The sequence below is a fragment of the Trachemys scripta genome, chromosome 1 (assembly GCF_013100865.1).
Source record: "Trachemys scripta elegans isolate TJP31775 chromosome 1, CAS_Tse_1.0, whole genome shotgun sequence".
Taxonomy (NCBI): domain Eukaryota; kingdom Metazoa; phylum Chordata; order Testudines; family Emydidae; genus Trachemys; species Trachemys scripta.
Genome location: NC_048298.1, coordinates 117389776 through 117410757, shown reverse-complemented (window position 1 = coordinate 117410757; position 20982 = coordinate 117389776). Strand labels below are relative to the sequence as shown.

The following is a 20982-nucleotide window of genomic DNA, read 5'->3' as shown; positions in this document are numbered from 1 at the left end:
TTGACTCATTCCATCCAGTACTTTCCCCACTCCCACAACAGGATCTTAATTTATAGTAAAGGGACAAAATAGTCCCAGTAAAGCCTAGGCACTAGACACTTCTGAGTATTAATCATATGCCCACTTTGAGGCCCACATTTTCAAGAGAGCCCACATTGTTAAACATAACCTTCAAAAGATGTGACATTAAGCAGTAATTATCCAGTAGGCCCACCAGCTGCAATTTATCTGCCTGTGTCTATGAGGGGTGAGGGTGTGGGGGGGCAGTGCATACACCATCTCTTCAGCTCTGCATAGGCAGCCACCCACCCCCACACACAAACACCTTACCCCATCTACCCCTCCTCTCTGTGCTCCCCCTCTCCCGCAGACTTGTCCTCACTCCAGCACATACCATAAGTACACCCTGGGGTGAAAGAATTAGGCACTGGGCCAAATGTTGGCCTCAGATGCAAAACATGGCTTCTACTGAAGTCAATAGGAGCAGTGTGCAAGCCCTGAAGGGCAGAAAATAGCTCCTACATTTAGAAAGTATTTAAATAGAAGAAGTTGGAGATGATTGTTTGCTTTTAACAGGCAAAATTTAGAGACAACGTTCTTTTTGAATGCTGAGTCCTGCAGAAAGGAGATTAGGATTAAGGAACAAAGGAAAGGGAGTTAAAAGTTCTAGCTAAAAAAAAAAAAAAAAAAAAAAAAAAAAAAAAAAGGGGGGGGGGGGGGGGGGTTTGAATCACAGTCTCTCTCACACTCAGAGTTTGAAGTTATTACGCAAAAGGAAACTGTCACCTCAGAGCTCAGGCCTGTCCAAGACCCATAGAATGGTCTTTCAGCTTTGTCTATGCTCACCTCCCCCTACACCCCCAACATTCCCACCATTGCTGCCATCCGTCCACGTCCACAGGAGCAGCAACAGTTGGGATACTAATGCAGGCAAGGCTCTCACCACTTGCTGATGTTTTTAGACACCCTGTTACCTAGCCTTGCTCAGAGCAGGTGAGCATGAGATGGCTAAAACAGCATCATCTGCCAGCACATTGTTTACACCAGCACTACCACTATTTCACAAAACTGCTAGAGCCCTACAGATTCTCTACTTTGTGCCAGGCAGACGAGAAGGCCCCAGGATTGGGGAGTGAATAGGATCCACAAAGGTGGTTTTAAGATACTTTTGCCTCCACCAACTCTTGGGTTGAACACCTCTGGCCAACCTATTCTACGTAAAACAATTTTTAACAATGCATCAGCTCCTGGTTATTTTACTGTTAATAACCAACCAAAAAAGTGCAGGAGAGATGGTCAGAAACTAAAATTCCCCGTAGTTTTCATAGTGCATGGCAACTGCACCTGTATTCCCACTCTGTGGTCCCTCGAGGGCATCCACCTCCCAGCTCCTCAGTAGTCTTCTCTCTTGGGTGGAGACTTGCATCTCTCCCCCTCCTGACCAGGGTTATTCCAGACTGCAGTTTCCTGCCTACACTGTGATATCTCCAGCAAGCCAGATAGCCTAAACAGGCCTGCATCTTCACTTTTCTTTCCCTCCAGAGATCACCCCCACCTCACACCCCTAACTCCAGCAGAGCTCTCCTAGGAGTCAGTCCTTCAAACCTGACAAAGCGGTTTTTCCACAGCTTTAGCTCAGGAACAGAATCTCCCACGAATAGTGCAGCCTTTCCTCTCTACAGGTTTGGCCTTTGATCTTGAGACTCTGGGAAATACGTAATCAGCAGACAATGGCTCATTCCTCAGGGCATAGCTTAAAAAGGCTGGGTTTTGGCATAACCATAATTTAAGTTGCGTAACGTTCACACCGCTTTGCCTAATACAGCACATCTTAAACAGTCTTGCCCAAATAGCATCCAAAATCTAATTAGAGATTAATTGCCCAATTCTGCCTGTTTTATATGTTAAGGGAGAATTTGGTCCAAATCCTTTATACTTGTACTCTATGAAGGCTGGAATTCTGGTTTTCAAACAGCATAAAACACTGATATTTAGTTTTAGTAATTCTCCAAGATAGAGGCGACTAAAAAGCAAACGCGAATTAAAGTAGGGATAAAAAGCAAATCAACAGTATCAGAATGTGATTGTTAAGGTTCAACATTTCACAACCAAAAATGAGCAACTGTCTGAATATATAAAGCACCTGTTTCCAGCCTGATAGTTTGTGGAATATCAGACCAAAAATTATGTACTTCAGGGTCACAGACTAGAAGTGTTTTCAGCTAAACAGATCTTGAATTGAACAGACAAATCCAGACCTCATTTTTATGGTTCATTTTTTGGGGAGGGGTAGAGAAGGTGCCCTAATGCAAAGAAAATCTGGGAATGAATTTCCCTTATTCGGTATTTGGAATTAGGAGAATGGGTAATACCAAATGTTAACTCCTCCTCCGGTATGAATTGAGTATCTTAGTAGGGATTGCCTCCTTGATATATATATTTAGACACACACATGAAAAGCAACATTGGAGAAAATTTCCATGCATAGCTGGAAAATCGTAACCACTGGAAATGAGGACTCCTTAGGAGAATGAAGCATGTTCGAAAGTTAATTTTATTTGTTCATAAAGTCTACACATTACAAGCAGCATATGTTTAGTTGCTGTGGACAAAAGCTCATTTCACTTTTGGAAGATCAATGAAATGTTAGCTCCAGAGATGTACAGTAACTAGAAAGCCCACATATGCACACACTATGCAGTTTTTACACTGCTGGAAGTTAACATTCATAGATTACAGATCCTTGAGATCTTTCTGGATGCTCCACAATGTATCTGCACTCTTCTTGAGTTGAGCCACCTCCTCATCCTTCAGCTTTTGGTTGATTACGCTTGTCAATCCAGAGGCACTTAACACACAAGGAAGGCTTAAGAAAACTTCATTCTCTATGCCATACATGCCCTGCCACAAACAAACAGAAAGTAGATCAAACAGGACACTAAAAACCAAAATCTGCTTTCAGTTACATTGGCATAAACCCAGAGTAAATGCATTGACCTCAGAGTTATTTTAGAGTTGCACCAATGTGACTGACCCTAGCATTTGCCCATAGGCTGCACATATAGATAGTTAGAAACCCTTACAATAAAATGATTGGCATTCCTGAGATTGGCTTTGAGATTAAAGGAGCAACAGTTCAAAGTGCCCACAACCTCTGCTCTGCCAGGGGACCTACAGCTGGCTGGTGCAACCCCCAACATGTGCAGGGCTGTCCTGGGAGATGTTGATTCAGTTCCTCTCTCAGAGGACCTCTGCCATGAAGATCCTATGGAGTCCCAGCTGGAATTTTAGGATTATTATCCCTTTGGGGCAAATCTTCCCTCAGATTCAGCTGCAGTCCACCAGAGACAAATTTGGCCCACAAATTAAAATTTTGCATTGGGTAAAGACAATACATTCTCTTTACAATTCCTGGTGTGTGTGTGTGGGGGGCGGGGAGGGTGCGGTGGGGGAGGAGGAGGGAAGGAGCGAAGAGGAAGAAAGGTCAGCTCAGCTAGTGGACTTTAAACCTACAATGGTAATTTCCATTATAATACTATCTCTAGTTCTTTTCAAGTTCATAAAGTAGTATCATTTTACAAGGATTCCTTCACCAAGAATTTAGCAAGTTCAGTGCAGTCCATGCATATATAACACGGTCATCATTCCAAAATAAACTAAGCAGCTGATTGAACAGTCTCTCTTACCTTTACCATGGTTGACACTGGGTGAACCCGGCACAGATTTTTCAGCATAGACTCAATTAGATCAGCAACACTAAAGCCAATGGCCCAGTTAGTGTATCCTTTAAGTTTTATCACTTCATAGGCACTAAGAGAAAAGTGCAGAAGACACAATTATATATATTAAGGGACTTTCAAGACATTTTCTGGATATTACATCAGTCTTGAGGTAACATTTTAAAATGGCTGAAGTACTGCAATACATTTAGTTATAGAACTTAATATTTTAGCACTGGGAGATAAGAGTGGAGTTTGCATAATCCATATTTTCAATATGTAAATCCAATTATACTATTGCGAGGTATTACACAATACATATTCTAATAATGGTAAGAACAGGATACTGCTTTGTGATGGTAAGCAGAGAATATAAAACACAGATGTGACTAGCCAGATTCTTTACTTTAGTAAATGGAATCATTGGGTATGTCTATACTCACTTCCTTGTCCGGATGTAAGCGATCGATCTTCTGGGATCGATCCCCGAAGTGCTCGTCGTCGACGCCCGTACTCCAGCTCAGCGAGGGGAGTACGCGGCATCGACGGGGGAGCCTGCCTGCCGCATCTGGACCCGCGGTAAGTTCGGACTAAGGTACTTAGAATTCAGCTATGTTAATAACGTAGCTGAATTTGCGTACCTTAGTCCAAAGTGGGGGGTTAGTGTGGACCAGGCCATTGCAACAAAGAATTGGAATGACATTGTCTAGCTAATAAATGTGATACATTTCATATATACATACACAAAAAACTCCTAAAAAGTTAACATCACACACTGACTATGCACATATCAAACACACAAATATTTAATACTTTTAACTTTGGCATTTCTGGATACTTTACAAAAGCACTTTCCTCATTTTACAAATGGGGCAAGTGAAGCAGAGAAGGGGTAAGTGACTTGCCCAACTTTATACAGGAAGTCAAGGAGAGAGCCAGACACAGAATCCAAATTTTCTGACTCCAATTCTTCTACTCTTCCCACACGACCATCCTGTCTCCTGATAAACACACTGATCCTGTAAATCCTGCATTAGTCCTTACTCATATAGTTCGCTGTCCCATTTACGTCAATGGGGCTAATCCAGTGAGTAAGGACTGTTCGTATGAGAAAGCACATGCTGGATGTAAGAGTTGGGGATCATCTACATACAGATGTTGCCCTGGTTTAACTGAAGGTGTGATGTCAAACCAATCTACTTAAACCAGTGTAACTTCGTGTTTAGATCAGGTCTTACATTTGCAAATGCAAACGCAAACAGCCAAACGAATGTGCAGTCGAGATCTATTGAAAGTGATTAAGGTGGAAAAAAGTGCTTTAGCCACTTGTAACATCGCGCTCCGCCTTATTCCCCTTCACTGTACCTGTCAACCACCAGTTTGTGGACTTCTTTCCAATTCTCACTGTCTCTGTCAGTACCCATGGCCGGGTTAAGCTCCTGGAGGGAAACGCCTGCCACATTCACTCCACTCCAAACAGCCACTGTAATACATGTCAGAGAGAGTATGTAAGTTTCTGTTACGATTACAATTCCTCCCCACTCCACTTTATTCATGTTTTGGCCTTTTATTTGATAGGCAAAGTAGCAGCTAAGATGGTATTGTATCTGTTATTATTTCACTGTACTGGGTTCCAAGAGCTCTGGTAGGTGAGAGGGGAGAATGCTATAAAATGATTAGCATCATACTGGTCAATATTTTAATTACAAAGTTCTCTGCCCTTTGAAGGGTTAGCAACTTGCTCTTAATATTTATTTTGGGTTGTAACCTGGAAGACAGTTACTAACCCTAGGAAATGGATATTTGCCCCAACTCAACTGTCTAACCTCTAAAAATGTATTTATTTTAGATATTGCTTTGGGAGGCATTGGCAAAGTGACAATAGAGAGAAATTAGTGCTTGTTGATCCACACAGAGGCACTGGGGTCTGCCTCCATGAAAGCTGCTCACTCATCCTCTTTTCCTGAACATAGAGAGTGCAACACATCTATCTACAAAGGAAGAGGGTTCCTGTGAGCCCCAGAATGGCAATTCCCTCATATAGCACAAACTTCAGTGGTGAGGGAGAAGTATTCCTCTGATCCATTAAGGTCCAGGGAACACTGATAAATAGGGAGGGGAAGCAGCCATACACAGAAGGAGTAAGTATGATCACAAAGTGTTTGCATACAATCAACCAAATTCTGCTCTCGGTTATGGAACTGCACACTGGTGTCTGTAAAACCAAGATGTGGGTCTTCTGTTTATTATTATCTTTAAATAGTATTGAGAAATATACACCAAAATACTGTTTGTATTTGACTTAAATCAGAACTTCTCAGCATTTTTGGTGATTTACAGTAACAGAAACTCTGCTGTTAACCTGCCAAGAATAAATATTGCAGTCTCAAAAGAGTGTTATTCAAATCACATGCTGTAATACACAGGCAACTACTGAGTGACCAAAGGCAAACTGAACAATAACTCTTAAGGTTCAGCTTCAGACAGAAGAAAGAGTTGGTATTTTCAAAAAAGATTTAACTACATATCTTCCATTATTTTTAATGGCAGATACGTAGCTAAATCCCATACATTCCTTTGAAAATCTAAACCACAATCATTGTTATGGGACACAGAGGTTTTTTTTAATTTATATATTTATAAAGGCTAAAATTAGCTGTTAGTGATCCATAATTTTACACAGACCACCATAAAAGAATATGACAAGGGGAATGGGTATGACTTTAAAAAAATAAAACTGTTCAATCATTTGAGAAATTAGCTCTGGTACTCCCACATACACACAAAACAGCTGACCAAGTATCAGCACGTACCAGCTCTTTCAGGACTTTCCCCACTTTCAAGGCATTAGCTATTTATCGGTCTCTCTCATTCCAAAAGACAGCAGACGTGTTCCTTACCGCTAGAATCACCATGTTCTCCTAAGATCCAGCCATGGCAGCTGGTGGGGTGGATGCCAAGTTTTTCAGCCATCAGATGGCGAAATCTAGCTGAATCTAGATTGCAGCCACTTCCAATCACACGGTGTTTGGGCAGCCCACTTAGCTTCCATGTGACATAGGTCAATATATCCACTGGAAAAGAGAATAAAGACAATGAGTTGGTTAACTTAGCTATATATAGATTTATTTAAATTACTGCCTTAGTGCGTGTGACAGGGTAGCCTCTTACGAGTCAGAGAAACAGAGTGTTCAGCTGGGTTCACTTGTATAAAGCATCTCATGCCTAACCGGAGTAGAGGATAGGACGGCTTATCTCACTTGTGGAATGTTGGGGCTCTGTCTGCAATTATAAAAGTCATTTTTAGGGGTTCACTGGAGGGTATGTCCTAGAGGCTAAAACCAGGGGAGGTTTCTCCTTGGTATGGCTGGAAAGAAATTGGGCCTTGTGGACACAGGAACTGAGGCTACTTAAATATTCCCGGGAGTTTGTTGTGTTTGGAGATTTTGCCTTCCACTTGAGAATCTAACTTAAATATGCTTGAAGTAAATGGATTTATAATAAAACATATCTGAATTTTCAAAGGCACATTTCTTGTTTCGTATAATTTGCAATATATTTGGTACATGAAAAACAAGATACTTCTGCATAGAACTGTCTCTGGATGAGGACTGCCTAATTTACATCATGGCACTAAGTGACGTCTATGCACTAGACTGTATGGAGCTACTATATTTTCAGGCAACTCAAATTAATAAGCTATTTGGGAATGGTCCAAAAAACCCCAAATACATAACAAACTAAAGGGGTGTGAAGAAAGGTACAGAAACTAGAACAGTATCCAAGAAAGACAGGCAATAGTAATGACAAGTCCTGCTTTAGAACCAAATGACTGGACTTCAAAGGCTAATAATTTGTTTTGGGAGTTACATAACTTGCAAAACTCAGGTCCCAAGTGCCGGTAGTGCAGACATGGTACAAGTTATTGCTGCACAAATGACGGCCCATCTCCTGCACAAAGAGCCACCATGAAGATTACTCCTGATCCTGTCAGGAATTATCTACACAAAACAGGGGGCACAATGTCAGGGGTATACATCCTAACCCATGTGGACCAGGCACCCAGATCCACTGTAATATACCATCCATAGTTCCAACCACAGAAGACGGGGAAAGTAGGAGCTCTACAAGTTTGGAGAAAGCATAGGGCACAGTAAAAAAAAAAAAAAAAAAAAAAAAGGCAACACACAGTTGTCCTCTCCTAGCACTTTTTTGGCCTGAGCGACAGCCAATTTAATCTTTGAATAAATTTTATAAATAAGAATGTGAAACTCATCTATATTGAGCTGTTATAGTTGGGTTTCACCTACTGAGGCAGCAGCTTAAAAAACATCAGTGCTTGTGAAATGGTGAACCTCTGGCTCTAGAGAATATCTAACAATGTAAGAATGCTATTATGACACCCTAACTCCCATGCTTCCTAACTGATGGCACATTCTTGTTTGATGTATTGCTCAGCTTGGGTCTAAAGGAACCTGAGCAGAATAGCAGGCAGAGCTTGCCACTTCTCTCTCGGGTATTTCTGGTGTCTATAAATGTGGTATTAATGGCCAGGCTCGATCCTCCAGTGCTATATAGTGTGAACATGTACAATCTGTTTAACTAAATCTTTTGTATCCTAATGCACTCTCTAGTATATATTTACTCAAATGTTTCTATTCGAACTTTTCTTCCTCAGTTGATCTCAGTTAAAGCTAAGTTGAGGAGTGTGCAGAACCGAAATCCAGGATGTCTAAAGTTTATCCTCAATGCACAAACTTTTCCTGAAACTATATTCAAGAAAATTTTTAATTTTACATTTCAGTATTGTTTTTGTGATCAATGAATGATGTTAATACATTCTCAAGCTGGATTTGTCATTCAGACAGATAGCCATATCTTTGCATCTGGATGCTTAGATGCTCATAAAAGCTATAATTAAACAAGTTTCCTAAAATGAATTACTGAAATTGCACCTTCTTTCACACTCATGGGGTTCTGAGCCAGGCTGCTTAAACTATCGGCAGCTTTTAACCCAATATACCTAGAGCTTTGAAACATAATTAATGTCTAGCAGGGTTTTCAAACAGTTCAAAGTCCTGCGTACACAGGGCGGCCACAGTAAATGTAAATCATGTTTGCATTTCACCACTAGTAGCGGACACCACAGAACATACAGAAGACACACATTTCTACATACTTCCTACTGTAACTAGGCAGAACTTCAAATTAAAGGCCAGTTCTACAAAACTCATGAATTCTACTTTGTAGATTACAACACTGTTTTACCTGGGTTGGAAACCACAAGGATGGTGCAATTGGGACTATATTTCATAATCTGAGGAATAATAAATTTGAAGACATTCACATTCCTCTGGACCAGGTTCAGGCGACTCTCCCCTTCTTGCTGGCGAACTCCTGCAGTTACTACCACAATCTTAGAATTAGCTGTGACAGCATAATCTATAGAGGAAAGGAAGAAAAATACAGAACACGGTTGAATAAAGTCAACGTCAAGAGCAATGTGCAACTATAGACTGCTCTAAATAGCTCCACATGTGTGTAAAATACTCTGGTTAGAAATGAAAAATGTTCAATTTCTTAAGAGACGGTATTATTATCTACTGATCAAATCAGGACATAGAAATTTAGGGTTCTGTTCTCAACTTTGCAGTTCTGTAGCTTTGGATAAGTCATTTAGCGCCTCTGGGTCTCAGCTTTCTCACCTATAAAATAAGGTTAGTATTTTCTCCACCTCCCAGGAATTCTGAAGTTTCTTTAATATCTGTTTTATGATTCTTGGTTGAAATCCACTACAGATGGATAGTTCAGTGTTAATTAGGGATGGGAAAAGAAGAAGCAATTTAGATTTTGAAAAATCGAAGTGGTTTCAGTTTTAGCAGAATGCCCCTCATTTGTTTAAATATGTTATCTGCTCTTTTCCCTTAAGTCTTAACCTAAGCCTCAACCTTCACAGGTAACATCAAGCCCTGAGCTTGTTGCCTGAGTGCATTCCCATTATTGTGTAGATTTACAGTATATCTCTATTTTAAAAGCAAGATCCCAAGTTTACCTTTGTCTGCCACAATCTTATGAGTTTGGAGGAACAAGCTCCCATGTTGCAGATCCATCATTTCGCCTTTTAGTTTGTCTTCCAAAACATCAACCAGAGCAAGCTCATCACAAAGACCCTGTGTGGGGAGTGGAGGGAATACAATATGGACATCACACAAAGGGCTCACTGTGTATTATTATTTTACTATTTTTCAAAGCTTCCTTTGTTGAGTTAAAAAGTAATGATGTAGTTTATATGGCGCTCTTTATAGAGTATATTAATGTCACACTCTGGTGAAGCATCTCTTCTGAATCACTAGACCAAAAATGGAAGCATGGGACAGTTCAGATGATGACAGTGGAGACACACAAAAACACACTCCAGTAGCAAAAGTATTATAAACCCTTATTAAAGCACAGTAAAAGTTTACGATTCAGGTTACATTTCCCACTTCCCTGTTCAGAGGGAAAAGCCACAAATCCTTACTCTGGAGCTTCCCCTTTGTCATTAAGATAGCCTAAAATCTTGTAGTATGTTTACACTAGAGTCCTTACAGTGGCACAGCTGTACTGATGCAGCTGGGCCACTGTAAGCTCTCGTGTGGCTGCTCTATGCCAACCGGAGAGAGTTCTCCCATCGACATAATTAAACCACCCCCGATGAGGGGCAGTAGCTATATCAATGGGAGAAGTTCTCCTGCTGACATAGCACCGTGCACAGTCCCACTTATTTCGGCAAAATTTATGTTGCTCAGGGGTGTGTTTTTTTCACACCCCTGAGTAACACAAGTTTTGCTGACATAAGTGGGAGTGTAGACATGGCTTAGTTATTTACTTAGAAAAATATGCCGAAGTCTCTGTACTAGTTGTAAGAATTACATTCTGCTCTATATCCAAGCAAGACAATATTTGCCCCAGATTTTTGATGGAAAGCTCACACTGCTATCAGTTACCTCAAATTAACATTCAGTGACACAATACTGCTTCAACCAGCTTAATCAAAGTTTTAATTAAAATTGGACATGGTCAGAGTTTTCACAAAAATATTCACCATATTTTGACCAGCTCTAAATCAGAACTGTTCCTAATTCTCCCCAGCTGGACTGCTAAAACAGTGTCACTTTGTTAAACTTAAGTTCAGCCACATTTGGTTTTTGTCCAGCAGGGGGAGATTGGGAGATAGTCTCAAAGTTCTCCCACTCCCCAAGCTTTCTGAGATTTTGGAGGGATGATAGACACTTTCTACTTCAATGACTAAAATATGAGATGCTTTTAGGATTTAATCTCCCTCTGGCAGATACACTTGGTTGTGGCAGTGGTGGTTTGGGTTTTCTGTTGCTGTTTTGTTGTTGTTGAAACGTTGGCATCACTTGTATAGCTTGTCATGCCAATAAAAGTATATTAAACTCTGTTCAGGACTTCTCTCTACTACTGCCCTATGTGCCTAAATCCATTTGAAAATGGGCATCTAAGTCACTTAGGTGCTTCTGAAAACTTTACCCTCAAGCATGCATCTCTGTCTTGTCTGCTCCTCTGTAAAATTGATAATAGGTTCCTATATCATTATGAGGCTTGACTGGTTCGTGTTTGCAAAGTGCTTTGAAAATAGAAAATAGAAAGACTTGAAACAAACATAACGTGACGTTATCTATATTTCTAAAAGGCATCTCAAATCAGTAACAAATTTAAAAGTACGTATTTTAAAACCATGTTAGTTACAAATCAATTTATTTTATTGCACTCAGAGCAACTTCTTTCCACAACCAATACCACCAACTATTGCAGGAAAATTCCAAGGGCTTGTACTCGAGTCTTGCTTTATTTTAAAAATCATTGTGAAGTGAAGTGAGTTGATTAAACAGGTGTACAACTGATAAGAGTGAGTGAAATCAGAATTAGGCCTATAAAATCTACATCTATGTTCTTTTAAAGATCTAGGATATTTAGGGTATGTCTTTACTACCCACTGAATCGGCAGGCAGTGATCGATCCAGCAGGGGTTGATTTATCGCGTCTAGTCTAGACGTAGACACGATAAATCGACCCCCGAGTGCTCTCCCGGACTCTTGTACTCCACCAGGCTGAGAGGTGCAGGCAGAGTCGATGGGGTAGCGTCAGCAGTCGACTCACCGCGGTGAGTAGATCTAAGTACGTCGACTTCAGCTACGTTATTCACATAGCTAAAGTTCTGTAACTTAAATCGATCCCCCCCATCCTCTCCAGTGTAGACCAGGGCTCAGATACCTGATTTTGTGACCCTTATTTATCTAAGGAGATCCAATTAAGTTAGGAGCCAAATTCTGCTCTCATGAAACCAGAGTATATCTGGAATAGCTCCAACCGCTTTGCTGGATTGATACTGGTGTATTCTAGAGAGGAATTTGGCTCAATAGTAGCACTCACATGAATAAAGCATACAAGATAAGACAAAGATACAGCTTAAATGCTTTTACAAAAAGATATAGTTCACCTTTAAAGCTGTAGAAAAAGTATTTCAAGTTCTTCTGAAAGAGCACACAGGTCTCAATGACTTCTTATTGCTAACTAGAAGCAGACGTGAAAAATGCAACCCCCTTCAAGAATAAAATTAACACATTCACGTGTATATTAATTGAGATGCTGATACCAGAAAAAATGAACTCTGAACTATAACTTCAATGTCACATGGACAGTGGTGAATTTGATGTGCTAAATTTTAAGATAATATTGGAAATATTGGGTAAGTGCAAAATTTAGGCTACGGCTTAATTGAAGGCAGCATCCATTTTGCGGAGTCCAACAGTCTGAGAGTTCATAAAGCAAGGCACAATTATCAAGATGACTCAACGCCCACGAACAGTTTGTTACAAACATGTTTTTAAATTCCAACTGGAATTTGTAAGGAAGAGCTGCCAATTCTGAGCCGAAATGCAGGAGGCGGCCAGCTTGATGAAAAGTGATGCCATTTGTGCCACTGACAGAGTAGAAGCCAGGTGAAAGGGACTAAATCCATCCAGCTATAAACTGGCTTAAAATTTGTAAGGGCCAATTTCTACCACTAGTTATGCACATGCAACTCACATTGACTTCAATGGGAGGTGGATGCCTGTGATTCCCAGGGCAGAATTTGACGCTGTAAAGAGCTCTTCTTAGGACTATAAACCAGTATGCATCCTTCAATAAAAAGAGGTTAACATTCACGTCCACTGGGTTCCCACTCTGCCAGTTTTACAGATCTCATTGCTTTTCCAGCAAGAATGATGCCGAGTTGAGATGGAGAAAGGCAAGTACAATGTGTTTTTTTTAAAAACACATCCTAAGGATATTTCATGATGAATTAATGATTTGGCATGACATTTCATACTTCCACATGATTGAACTGATTTTCTATAGCTATTTGTAACATGAAAAATAACTACAACTTTTTATTTATGACATCTGTGGGTGGTTAATATCACTGTTTTCCTTGCATGGTACATCAGTTTCTCCCTTGCTGAGCAGTCTCTTCTAAACATTCACAAGGGAGGAGAAAAACCTTTGAACGGTTTTAAAGGCATTTTAAAAAAATACCCTGATGACATACTATTTTAAAAGCACAGTACCAGAAACAGTGAATTTTCTTAAGATTTTTTTTTTAAGTCAAGTTAATAGAAAGTGGATCAGTATTTCCCCCCTAAAATCATGGATTACCCAGTGTTCGTCTTATTATATGCAGATAATATGGGTCCATTATCACAAACATCAATGGGACTAAAGTGTACATTAAATGCATTTGGTTTATACTGTCAACAGAGGGCCTTTTGCTAAATTACTCCAAAACTAAAGTAAATGATGTTAGTTGAAGGTGGAGGATGCATAAATGGAAGATTGATGGGCAATATATTCAACAAATTAGTTCTTTTGCCTATCTGGGTATCTGGTTCTCAGAAAATGGATTATGGGATAAACATATTCAGCTAACAAAAGAGAATGCCTCAAATTCAATGCAAGCTGTGTTACATTACACTGGGACTCATGGGTGCAACTTAATTGCACCAGCCTTTAGACTGTTTGAGGCCAGGTGTGCACTGAAATTTTGTATGGTGCAGAAATATGGGGATGGAATGATCCCACAGGACTAGAAGTGATCCAAAACAAATTTCTTAGGAAGCTTCTTCGTCTCCCAAATAATCTCCTAGCTGCTCTTCTTAGAGCTGAAACAGGCACGATTTCTATTCTGTCCAAAGTGCAATACCGTAATATTAATTTTTTGCTTCGCTCTCATAGTATGCACCCACAGCAGTGGCCAAGGCTATACTTAGAGGAACAGATCGGTAGGGCCCATTCATGTAAATTTCCTTGGTTAAAGTCTTCTCAGAATTAGAAATGATTAGATTTAAATTTAAAAATGTTAAATCTCTAATCAAGTTGAGATTAGAGGATATTAATAAGCATGGCAGTTGTTTCCATTACAAAGATGTCACCTTGGTTTCCCCTTGTTAAAAGGATTCATGGGTATTCCAGATATTTAGACAATTTGTCCATTAACAAATTAAGGAGGGCTTTTAGAGCTCTCTACTTTCAATTTATGCAGACAGCTTACTTAGAAGACAAATATACTGGCACGGAGAAATGTACCCACCTTTGTCCATGTGGCTCTGGACAGGTAGAAGACTTACCCCATTATTTATTATATTGTAATTTGTATTGCCCTTGAGGTCAAAATGTCTTTCCCTGTTTATGTTCCAGATGCCTTTTTCCTCTCAGAAAACAAAGTATTTATTAGGAACTGGCAATGTATCTGTGATCCAAGTGATTACCCTATTTCTGTGTTCAGCCACTAAAATAAGGAAAAGGAAATTGACATGGTGATGTACGGTCTAACTGGCTTATGTTCTTTTTAATTTGTATTTATGGTTATTTCTGATATTTAAAATTCTGGATTTTGTTTTAAGTTTTACAGTAGTATATTGTATTTTTGGTGCATTGGCCTATGGCTAAGTCACTGTTAATTATTAACTTCTCAAATTAACTTTGTGTCCCTTAAATACATTCTAATGGTTTAGTGGTATGTGCCTGGCTTTGGGCGCTGATCCTGTAAGCTATTCCACGTAGAAATGGCCTGGAGAGAGTAATTTGCAGGAACAGCTTCTTAGGGCCAGATATTTAAAGGTATTTAGAGGGATTTTCATAAGTGCCTAAGCACCTGTCTTCATCTTTAAGCACCTATGTACTTTTCAAAATCTGACCCTCGATAAGTAAGACTCCGATTCAGAAAATGACTTCAGCATATGCTTCAATCTATCCCTACCAACTTCCATTGGGACTTAAGCACATTTAAATTTTTTCCTACAAGGGACTTTAGAGCCAAATTAATCTAAAGATCTAGGTGCTTTAAATTGCAGATAGGCATCTAGTGAGATTTTCAAACTAATATAGGTACCTAACTCGCCTTGAAATCAATATTTTGGAAAATCCCACCAAGTGCCTACCTGCATCTTTAGGTGCCTAAATATCTTTAAAAATCTGGCCCTTAGTTCCCAATTTATTTTTCTTATTCTTCTTAAATAAAGTAAGAAAAAAAGGAAACAGCTACCTGCAAACTTTTGCCCTCTCAAAAAACAGAAGGTCAAATTCTGAGGTCCTTACTGAGGTTTTAGTCAGTCCTTAAAGAGGCAATGGGAGATCTGCCTGAATACGGGCAACATGAAACCAGAATCATGATCTGAGAATTTGGCACTCAATTTTAGCTACTTTAAAATTCTACAGTGAAAGTTGGACAACTAGGCAATAAGGGCTTAATCCAAAGCCTAGTGAAGTCAATGGGAGTCTTTTCATTTGGGCCTTGAACCAGGCCCTAGATGAATGAACAGGGTAGTAAGTTGAGTGTGTATAATTTTGGTGTCTACCGCACATTTCACAACGATCTCTGGTCTGTCTCCATTTAAGTTTCTCCCCCCCCCCCCCGACAGCCCTGCTACCAAGTAGCGGACTCTGGACTCATTTTCCAAAGCCTGGAACGTTGGAAGAATCAACAGCAAAAAAAGTTTGGCAAGAGGTTGCAGACCCATTGTACACAAAGCCAACCTGGCGGTCTGCAACTTTGGAAAAGGACAATCAGACCTTTTCCTGAACATGAGATAAGTATAAGAGTCAGAGAGGAGAGAAACTGGGAACAAACACAATGAGAAGACAAGCCTCACGTGGAGCAGAGGGGTTCATTTAGGAGGAATGGATAGAATTAATCAGACTATTCTGACATTAGTCTGTCATATTTATCTCCATTTGCACACAAAGAAGTCAATCAGATTTTGTAGCACTATAAAATGTTGATTACTTTAGCTCCATATTATTCTTGAACTATACCTTTCCAAGAATGCTAATGGCACAGGCCATTCCAACTTGGCCAACCCCCACTACGGTGATCTTATTGTTAGGGGTAGTGGATTCTGCTGCAATTGGTGTAATCAGTTTCTCTTGTAAAGTAGCCATTGTATTCTGCAAGAAAAGAGAGACACATACAAAACTCTATAGATTAAACCCAATCACATTTCCCACGTTCTTCATATTAAAAAAAGAAAGATAGCTACTTTAGCCTCCAACACTGAAATTTACAAATAAAATTGCCATATATAGATATACATTTCCAAGTTACTGAAAACAATTGTTTATATAACCCACTAGGCAGACACATGAGTACTGTTGGCATTGTCCAATTCCATTTCAATAATTACACTCTACCCACCTAAAATTGTCACTTCAATTTCATTAGGATACAATGTACTTTTTCCTCTCTATATGCACTGTTGCTGTGAGGTGTTAAGACAGCTGCTTTGTGATAGTTGCATTTCAGTGGTGGGTTAAGAAATACTTATAAGTTTGTAAATCCTTTGAAACCTTCTGGATGGAAAGCACTGAATAAATAGTGTTCACTTACTTAAATGGCTCCCCCACTGTTCCCTTCATTCCAAATACATGGTGAGGTTTTTTTGCCTTTGTGGCTTTATGTAGAAATGTTAATATTCCAATCCATTTGTGTATAATAAACTGTGCTAGAACTGAGCTAACCTGGCATTCATTTTTATTTAGTGTCAGAGACCCCCTTTGATCAACTTGTAAGTTACCACCACTAAGTCTTGTCTCTTCCTGATTTTCCCCCTTCGCTTCCCTTCCCACGCCAAATATTTAAAGACAGTCTCCATATTCAGTACCTATGTTTTGGAATCACATACACACACTCCAATATATATTTGCAAACAGTGACCCTGTCCTACAAGCAGCTTCATGAGGGCTCACTCCTGGCCATGCATGAAGCTCCAGTGATGACAACAGGGGACTGGAGCCAGAATTTGTAATTGCTGTTGATCAACTAGATATTTAGGTGATCTGTGTGTATCAATCTGTGCCAGTCCATGGAGGCAAGTCAAAATTTGTGATTGCCCAAAAAAATTAGCAAATGCTTTGGAAAATTTGTCCTAATGCTCATGTATTTCTCTTGATCCACATACAAGTCAAGGGCAAAACAATTTTAAAATCAGCTAATACACTAGAGGCAAGAACTCATGCATCATTTCTCCATCTGTAGAGTTCTCAACATACAATGTTCAAGGAAGTATTTCCTAAGGCATACTGGGAATCAGAGGGGGGAAATAAAACCAGACAAAAATATTCATTCTGCAGAATGAGTGCTGTTTCATTCTCCTTCATATGTTGCAGAAATTGAAAGGCGTGTACTGAATGAGTCAGAGGTTTACTGGAAGAGAAAGGATGGTTTCCTGGTTAAGGCATCGGAAGGCTGCCCTGGAGAACTAAATTCTATCCCTGCCTCTGCCACAGAGCTTGTGTGTGATGCTGGGCAAGTTGCTTAAACCAACATTCTCACAGGTGGTCACTATATGCATGCCCTTCATTCTCTGCATGCCTAACATAAGACATGTGCTCTCAAATTTGCAGAAAGCGCTGAACACTCACAACTGCAAGTATACTTGACTGGAGCTTTTTTTGAACATATCAACTGCAATAAAAATGCCAAATACGCTGGAAAAAAAAAAAACAGGCCCCATTTATCTCAAAATGGATACCCAAAATTAGTGAGCATTTTTCACAATGTTGGCCTTAACCGGTCTGTGCCTCAGTTCCCCAGCTGTAAAATGGGGGGAATAATACCAGCAACTCTTACAAGGCTGTTGTGAAGATAAAGTCATGAGTATTTGTAAAGCACTCTGATTCTAAGGTCAGACCACCACAGAAACCCCCAGCAGGAAATTAATAATGTTGTGTTCAGTGCAGGATTTGGATGGAAGGCAGTAAATAAGGCCTGAGGGCCAGCTACCCAGTCCCTAAATGAGGCAGGGGTCCTGGGGAAAAATAGTATGTGAGCATGTCATTAAAGGCTGTCTCAGAAGGCACAGGGATGGGGGTCGGATTGAAGTTGCACAGGCGATCTTAATTTTGCTCTTTTCTAACTTTACCAAAAGGATGTTGTGTGGTTTTTTTTTTTTTCGTTTTTTCTTTCCTAACAGCAGAAAAACTTCTTCAGCGCAGAAAGGACATACATGCCCCAAATGCGCCATCTAATTAATACTGAATTAGACACTGGCGGGGGGAGGCGAGGTGGCAGCAGGCAATCAGCGGCTGGGACAGGCAGGTCAGGAAGGGTGGAGGTGGCTGCTCTTCGCCTGAGTCATGCGTGAGTCAGGGCAGGATGCGGTTTGCTCTGCGCCTCGCAGGGATCCCGGCTCTCGCTACCCCCAGAGCCCCTGGAGGTGGCGTGCTCAGCCAAAGCTGCGGCTACGGGATCACGTCTTAGGGCTCCTCTTTGGTGTGGCGGGCCCGGGCTGCTGCTGCCCCTGCCGCCTCCAGGGCAGCGAGAACTCGACCGGCCACGTCTCAGCCCTGCCCGCCTGCAGCGCCGCGCGGGCCCCACCACGCACTAGGAGGAGGCAGCGGCAGGAGCGGATCCGCGCCGTGCGCGCGCAAACGCCTGCCCACCTCTCATTGCTCCCTCCCCCACCCCGCCGTGCGCGTGCACAGGGCCCTGCCTCCCCGAATCCCGGCGCGCGCCCGCCAGCGGGGTGTGAGAGCAGCAGCTCGGGCGGCTCAAGGGCACGCGGCTGGTCCTCAAGTCAGCCCGGCCGCTGCACGTGCAACGGTGCAACAGGGCCGAGCGCCCTCGGCACAGCCCTCCTCCCCCGCCCGCAGGTGCGGGGAGAGCCTGCGTGTTAGCCGGGTGCATGGGGTCTAAAGGAGACAAACCCCGCCCGCAGCCAGGGGAGATTAAGGCGGTGGGGGGCCCTTCATGCGGGACTCACTTCTCCGGCCTCTAGGCCAGAAGAAAGGGGCGGCGGGGGGGTATTTTCTCTTCCATGCCCTGCCCCCCATGCCTGGGATGGAGACACTGCAATGCGATGAGACAAGCGACCCGTCGCTTCCATGATCCATCCTCGCGGGGAGGGGCGGAGGCTTTGACAACGAAGCTGCGCCCTTCCCGAAGGGCTCAATGTTAACGCCTTCTGCACTGGGGGGGCGGCTGCTCCCCTCTCCATTGCTCTTTAAATAGCAGCAGCGCTGCAGTGCAAAGGAGAGGCGATCCCCCCCTCCTACCCAAAGTGGGATCCCCTCCTGCTACCATCCTATCAAGCGGCCCTGCGGCTACAAAGGGGCGGGGGAGAGACAGTGCAGCAATGCACAAGGCAGAGGAGAGCCTGACTCCCAAAAGCGCGGGGGGGGGGGTCTGTACCCCACCTAGAGGCCCACATACCAAGCAGGCCCTATGAAAGAGAAAGAGGGGTTCGTCCCTTCCATTAAAGCCCCTCCCCTCCATGAGCAGGGGCCAGCGCAGCCGTACAACGCGATACCCACCTGTGGGGATGGCTCAGCCGGGCTGGGACGGATGGTGCAGGAGGAAGGCAGGAGCCGGGCACAGGAGCAGCCTGTGTCGTGCGGAGCTAAGACAATGTCAGCCCCGGCCGCAAGGGAAGAAAGAGGCGGATCCTGCCCAGCTGCTCGGCGTCGTCTCCTCCGGTTCCGCTATTGTGATTGGAAACCCGAGCGCTGCCCGCCCCCCAGCCTCACTCAATCCCCTTCAAGGACACAGGCGCACGGCTGCAGCCTCCCCCCACGTCCCGGCCCCAAATGGGCCGGCCACTCCTTGAGTCACTTTCAGGAAGGGGTTTGGTTGCCGCCCGCAGGGCTGCAGAAGTGCGGCTCTCTCAAGGCAAAAGTTTTCAGCTGCAAAGCGAACCTCTAATCTCTGTGCCCCTCAGCTGCATGAATGAGTCTTTATAAACCCAGTCCCTATCTCACACCTCTTAGGGCATCCACAAAACCAGTTTGTATGACCCCCAACGCCAAACCCGCCCTTCCTTCCCCCTACAGGTCTCTCCTTCGCTCAGGCTTAACCTTCAACTAGCTTTTTTAAAAGCCTCTTTCTCCTGTGACAAGTAACTTCATAGGGTAGCAAGGAATTGTTACAGCAACAGGGCTTGCCTGCAAAATCCAGCTACTAACAGGGTCCACATCCCTGCAGTATCAGTGCCTCAAGCACTAATGAATGGATCCTCAGGACACACCTGTGTGAGAGGGAAGTATTACCACCCCCATTTTACTGATAGCAAAGGGAGGCACAGATTGATTAAGCAGTTTGCTCAAGGTCACCCAGAATGGCTGTGGCAGAGGAAGAAACTAGATTTCCTAAGTCCCCGGCCAATGCCTCAATCCGTATCTATTACTATCTGTATTCCAGTAGTGCCTAGAGGATCCTAGCTGTGATGTGGGCCCTGTTGTACTAGGCACTGTACAACCATTAAGAGACAGTGCCTGATCTATCCACGTACGTCTGATGACCCCCATCACATAGTTTCTGATTGTCTCAATAGTAGTAGTATTGAATTTCTCCTCATAGCATGCTGGTGAAGTGAAGTATCCCATTTTCAGAGGGGGATTTTAGGTTAAGTGACTTGCCTAAACTCATACAGGATGGCTCTGGCAGAGCAAGGAATTTAACTACTGAAGTGCCTAAACTCTAAGACCATCCCCTGGTTCTATTGCAGGGGTGGGTGGCCAATCTGAGCCTGAGAAGGAGCCAGAATTTATCAATGTACATTGCCAAAGAGCCACAGTAATGCGTCAGCTCCTCCGCCATGCCCCGTTCCCAGCACCTCAGCTGCCCCGCTCCCAGCACCTCCCACCCATCGGCAGCCCCGCAGATCAGCACCTTCCCCTCCCTCCCCGCACCTCCTGATCAGCTGTTTCCTGGCGTGCAGGAGACTTG

At 42.5% G+C, this 20982-nt stretch overlaps 1 protein-coding gene across 1 annotated transcript; it reads right to left on the bottom strand.

Moving 5' to 3' along the window:
- Positions 1 to 2536: 2536 nt before the first annotated feature.
- Positions 2537 to 19730, bottom strand: LDHB (lactate dehydrogenase B). The gene is made up of 8 exons (XM_034782720.1): positions 19572 to 19730; positions 16077 to 16208; positions 9772 to 9889; positions 8988 to 9161; positions 6620 to 6793; positions 5085 to 5202; positions 3687 to 3810; positions 2537 to 2901 (listed from the first exon to the last, which is right to left on the bottom strand). Exons 2-8 carry the CDS (start codon positions 16200 to 16202, stop codon positions 2734 to 2736), a joined length of 1002 nt encoding a protein of 333 aa, XP_034638611.1. The 5' UTR covers positions 16203 to 16208; positions 19572 to 19730; the 3' UTR covers positions 2537 to 2733.
- Positions 19731 to 20982: the final 1252 nt, after the last annotated feature.

What these genes read in the sequence shown, in the direction of transcription:
- LDHB (XM_034782720.1), bottom strand. Translation starts at nt 16,202, where the DNA reads ATGGCTACTTTACAAGAGAAACTGATTACACCAATTGCAGCAGAATCC. An exon ending in CCTTGTGGTTTCCAACCCAG is followed by an intron (nt 6,794 to 8,987) that starts GTAAAACAGTGT and finishes TCTCTTTTCCAG; the next exon opens with TGGATATATTGACCTATGTC. An exon ending in CACAAACTGGTGGTTGACAG is followed by an intron (nt 3,811 to 5,084) that starts GTACAGTGAAGG and finishes CTTTTCTCTTAG; the next exon opens with TGCCTATGAAGTGATAAAAC.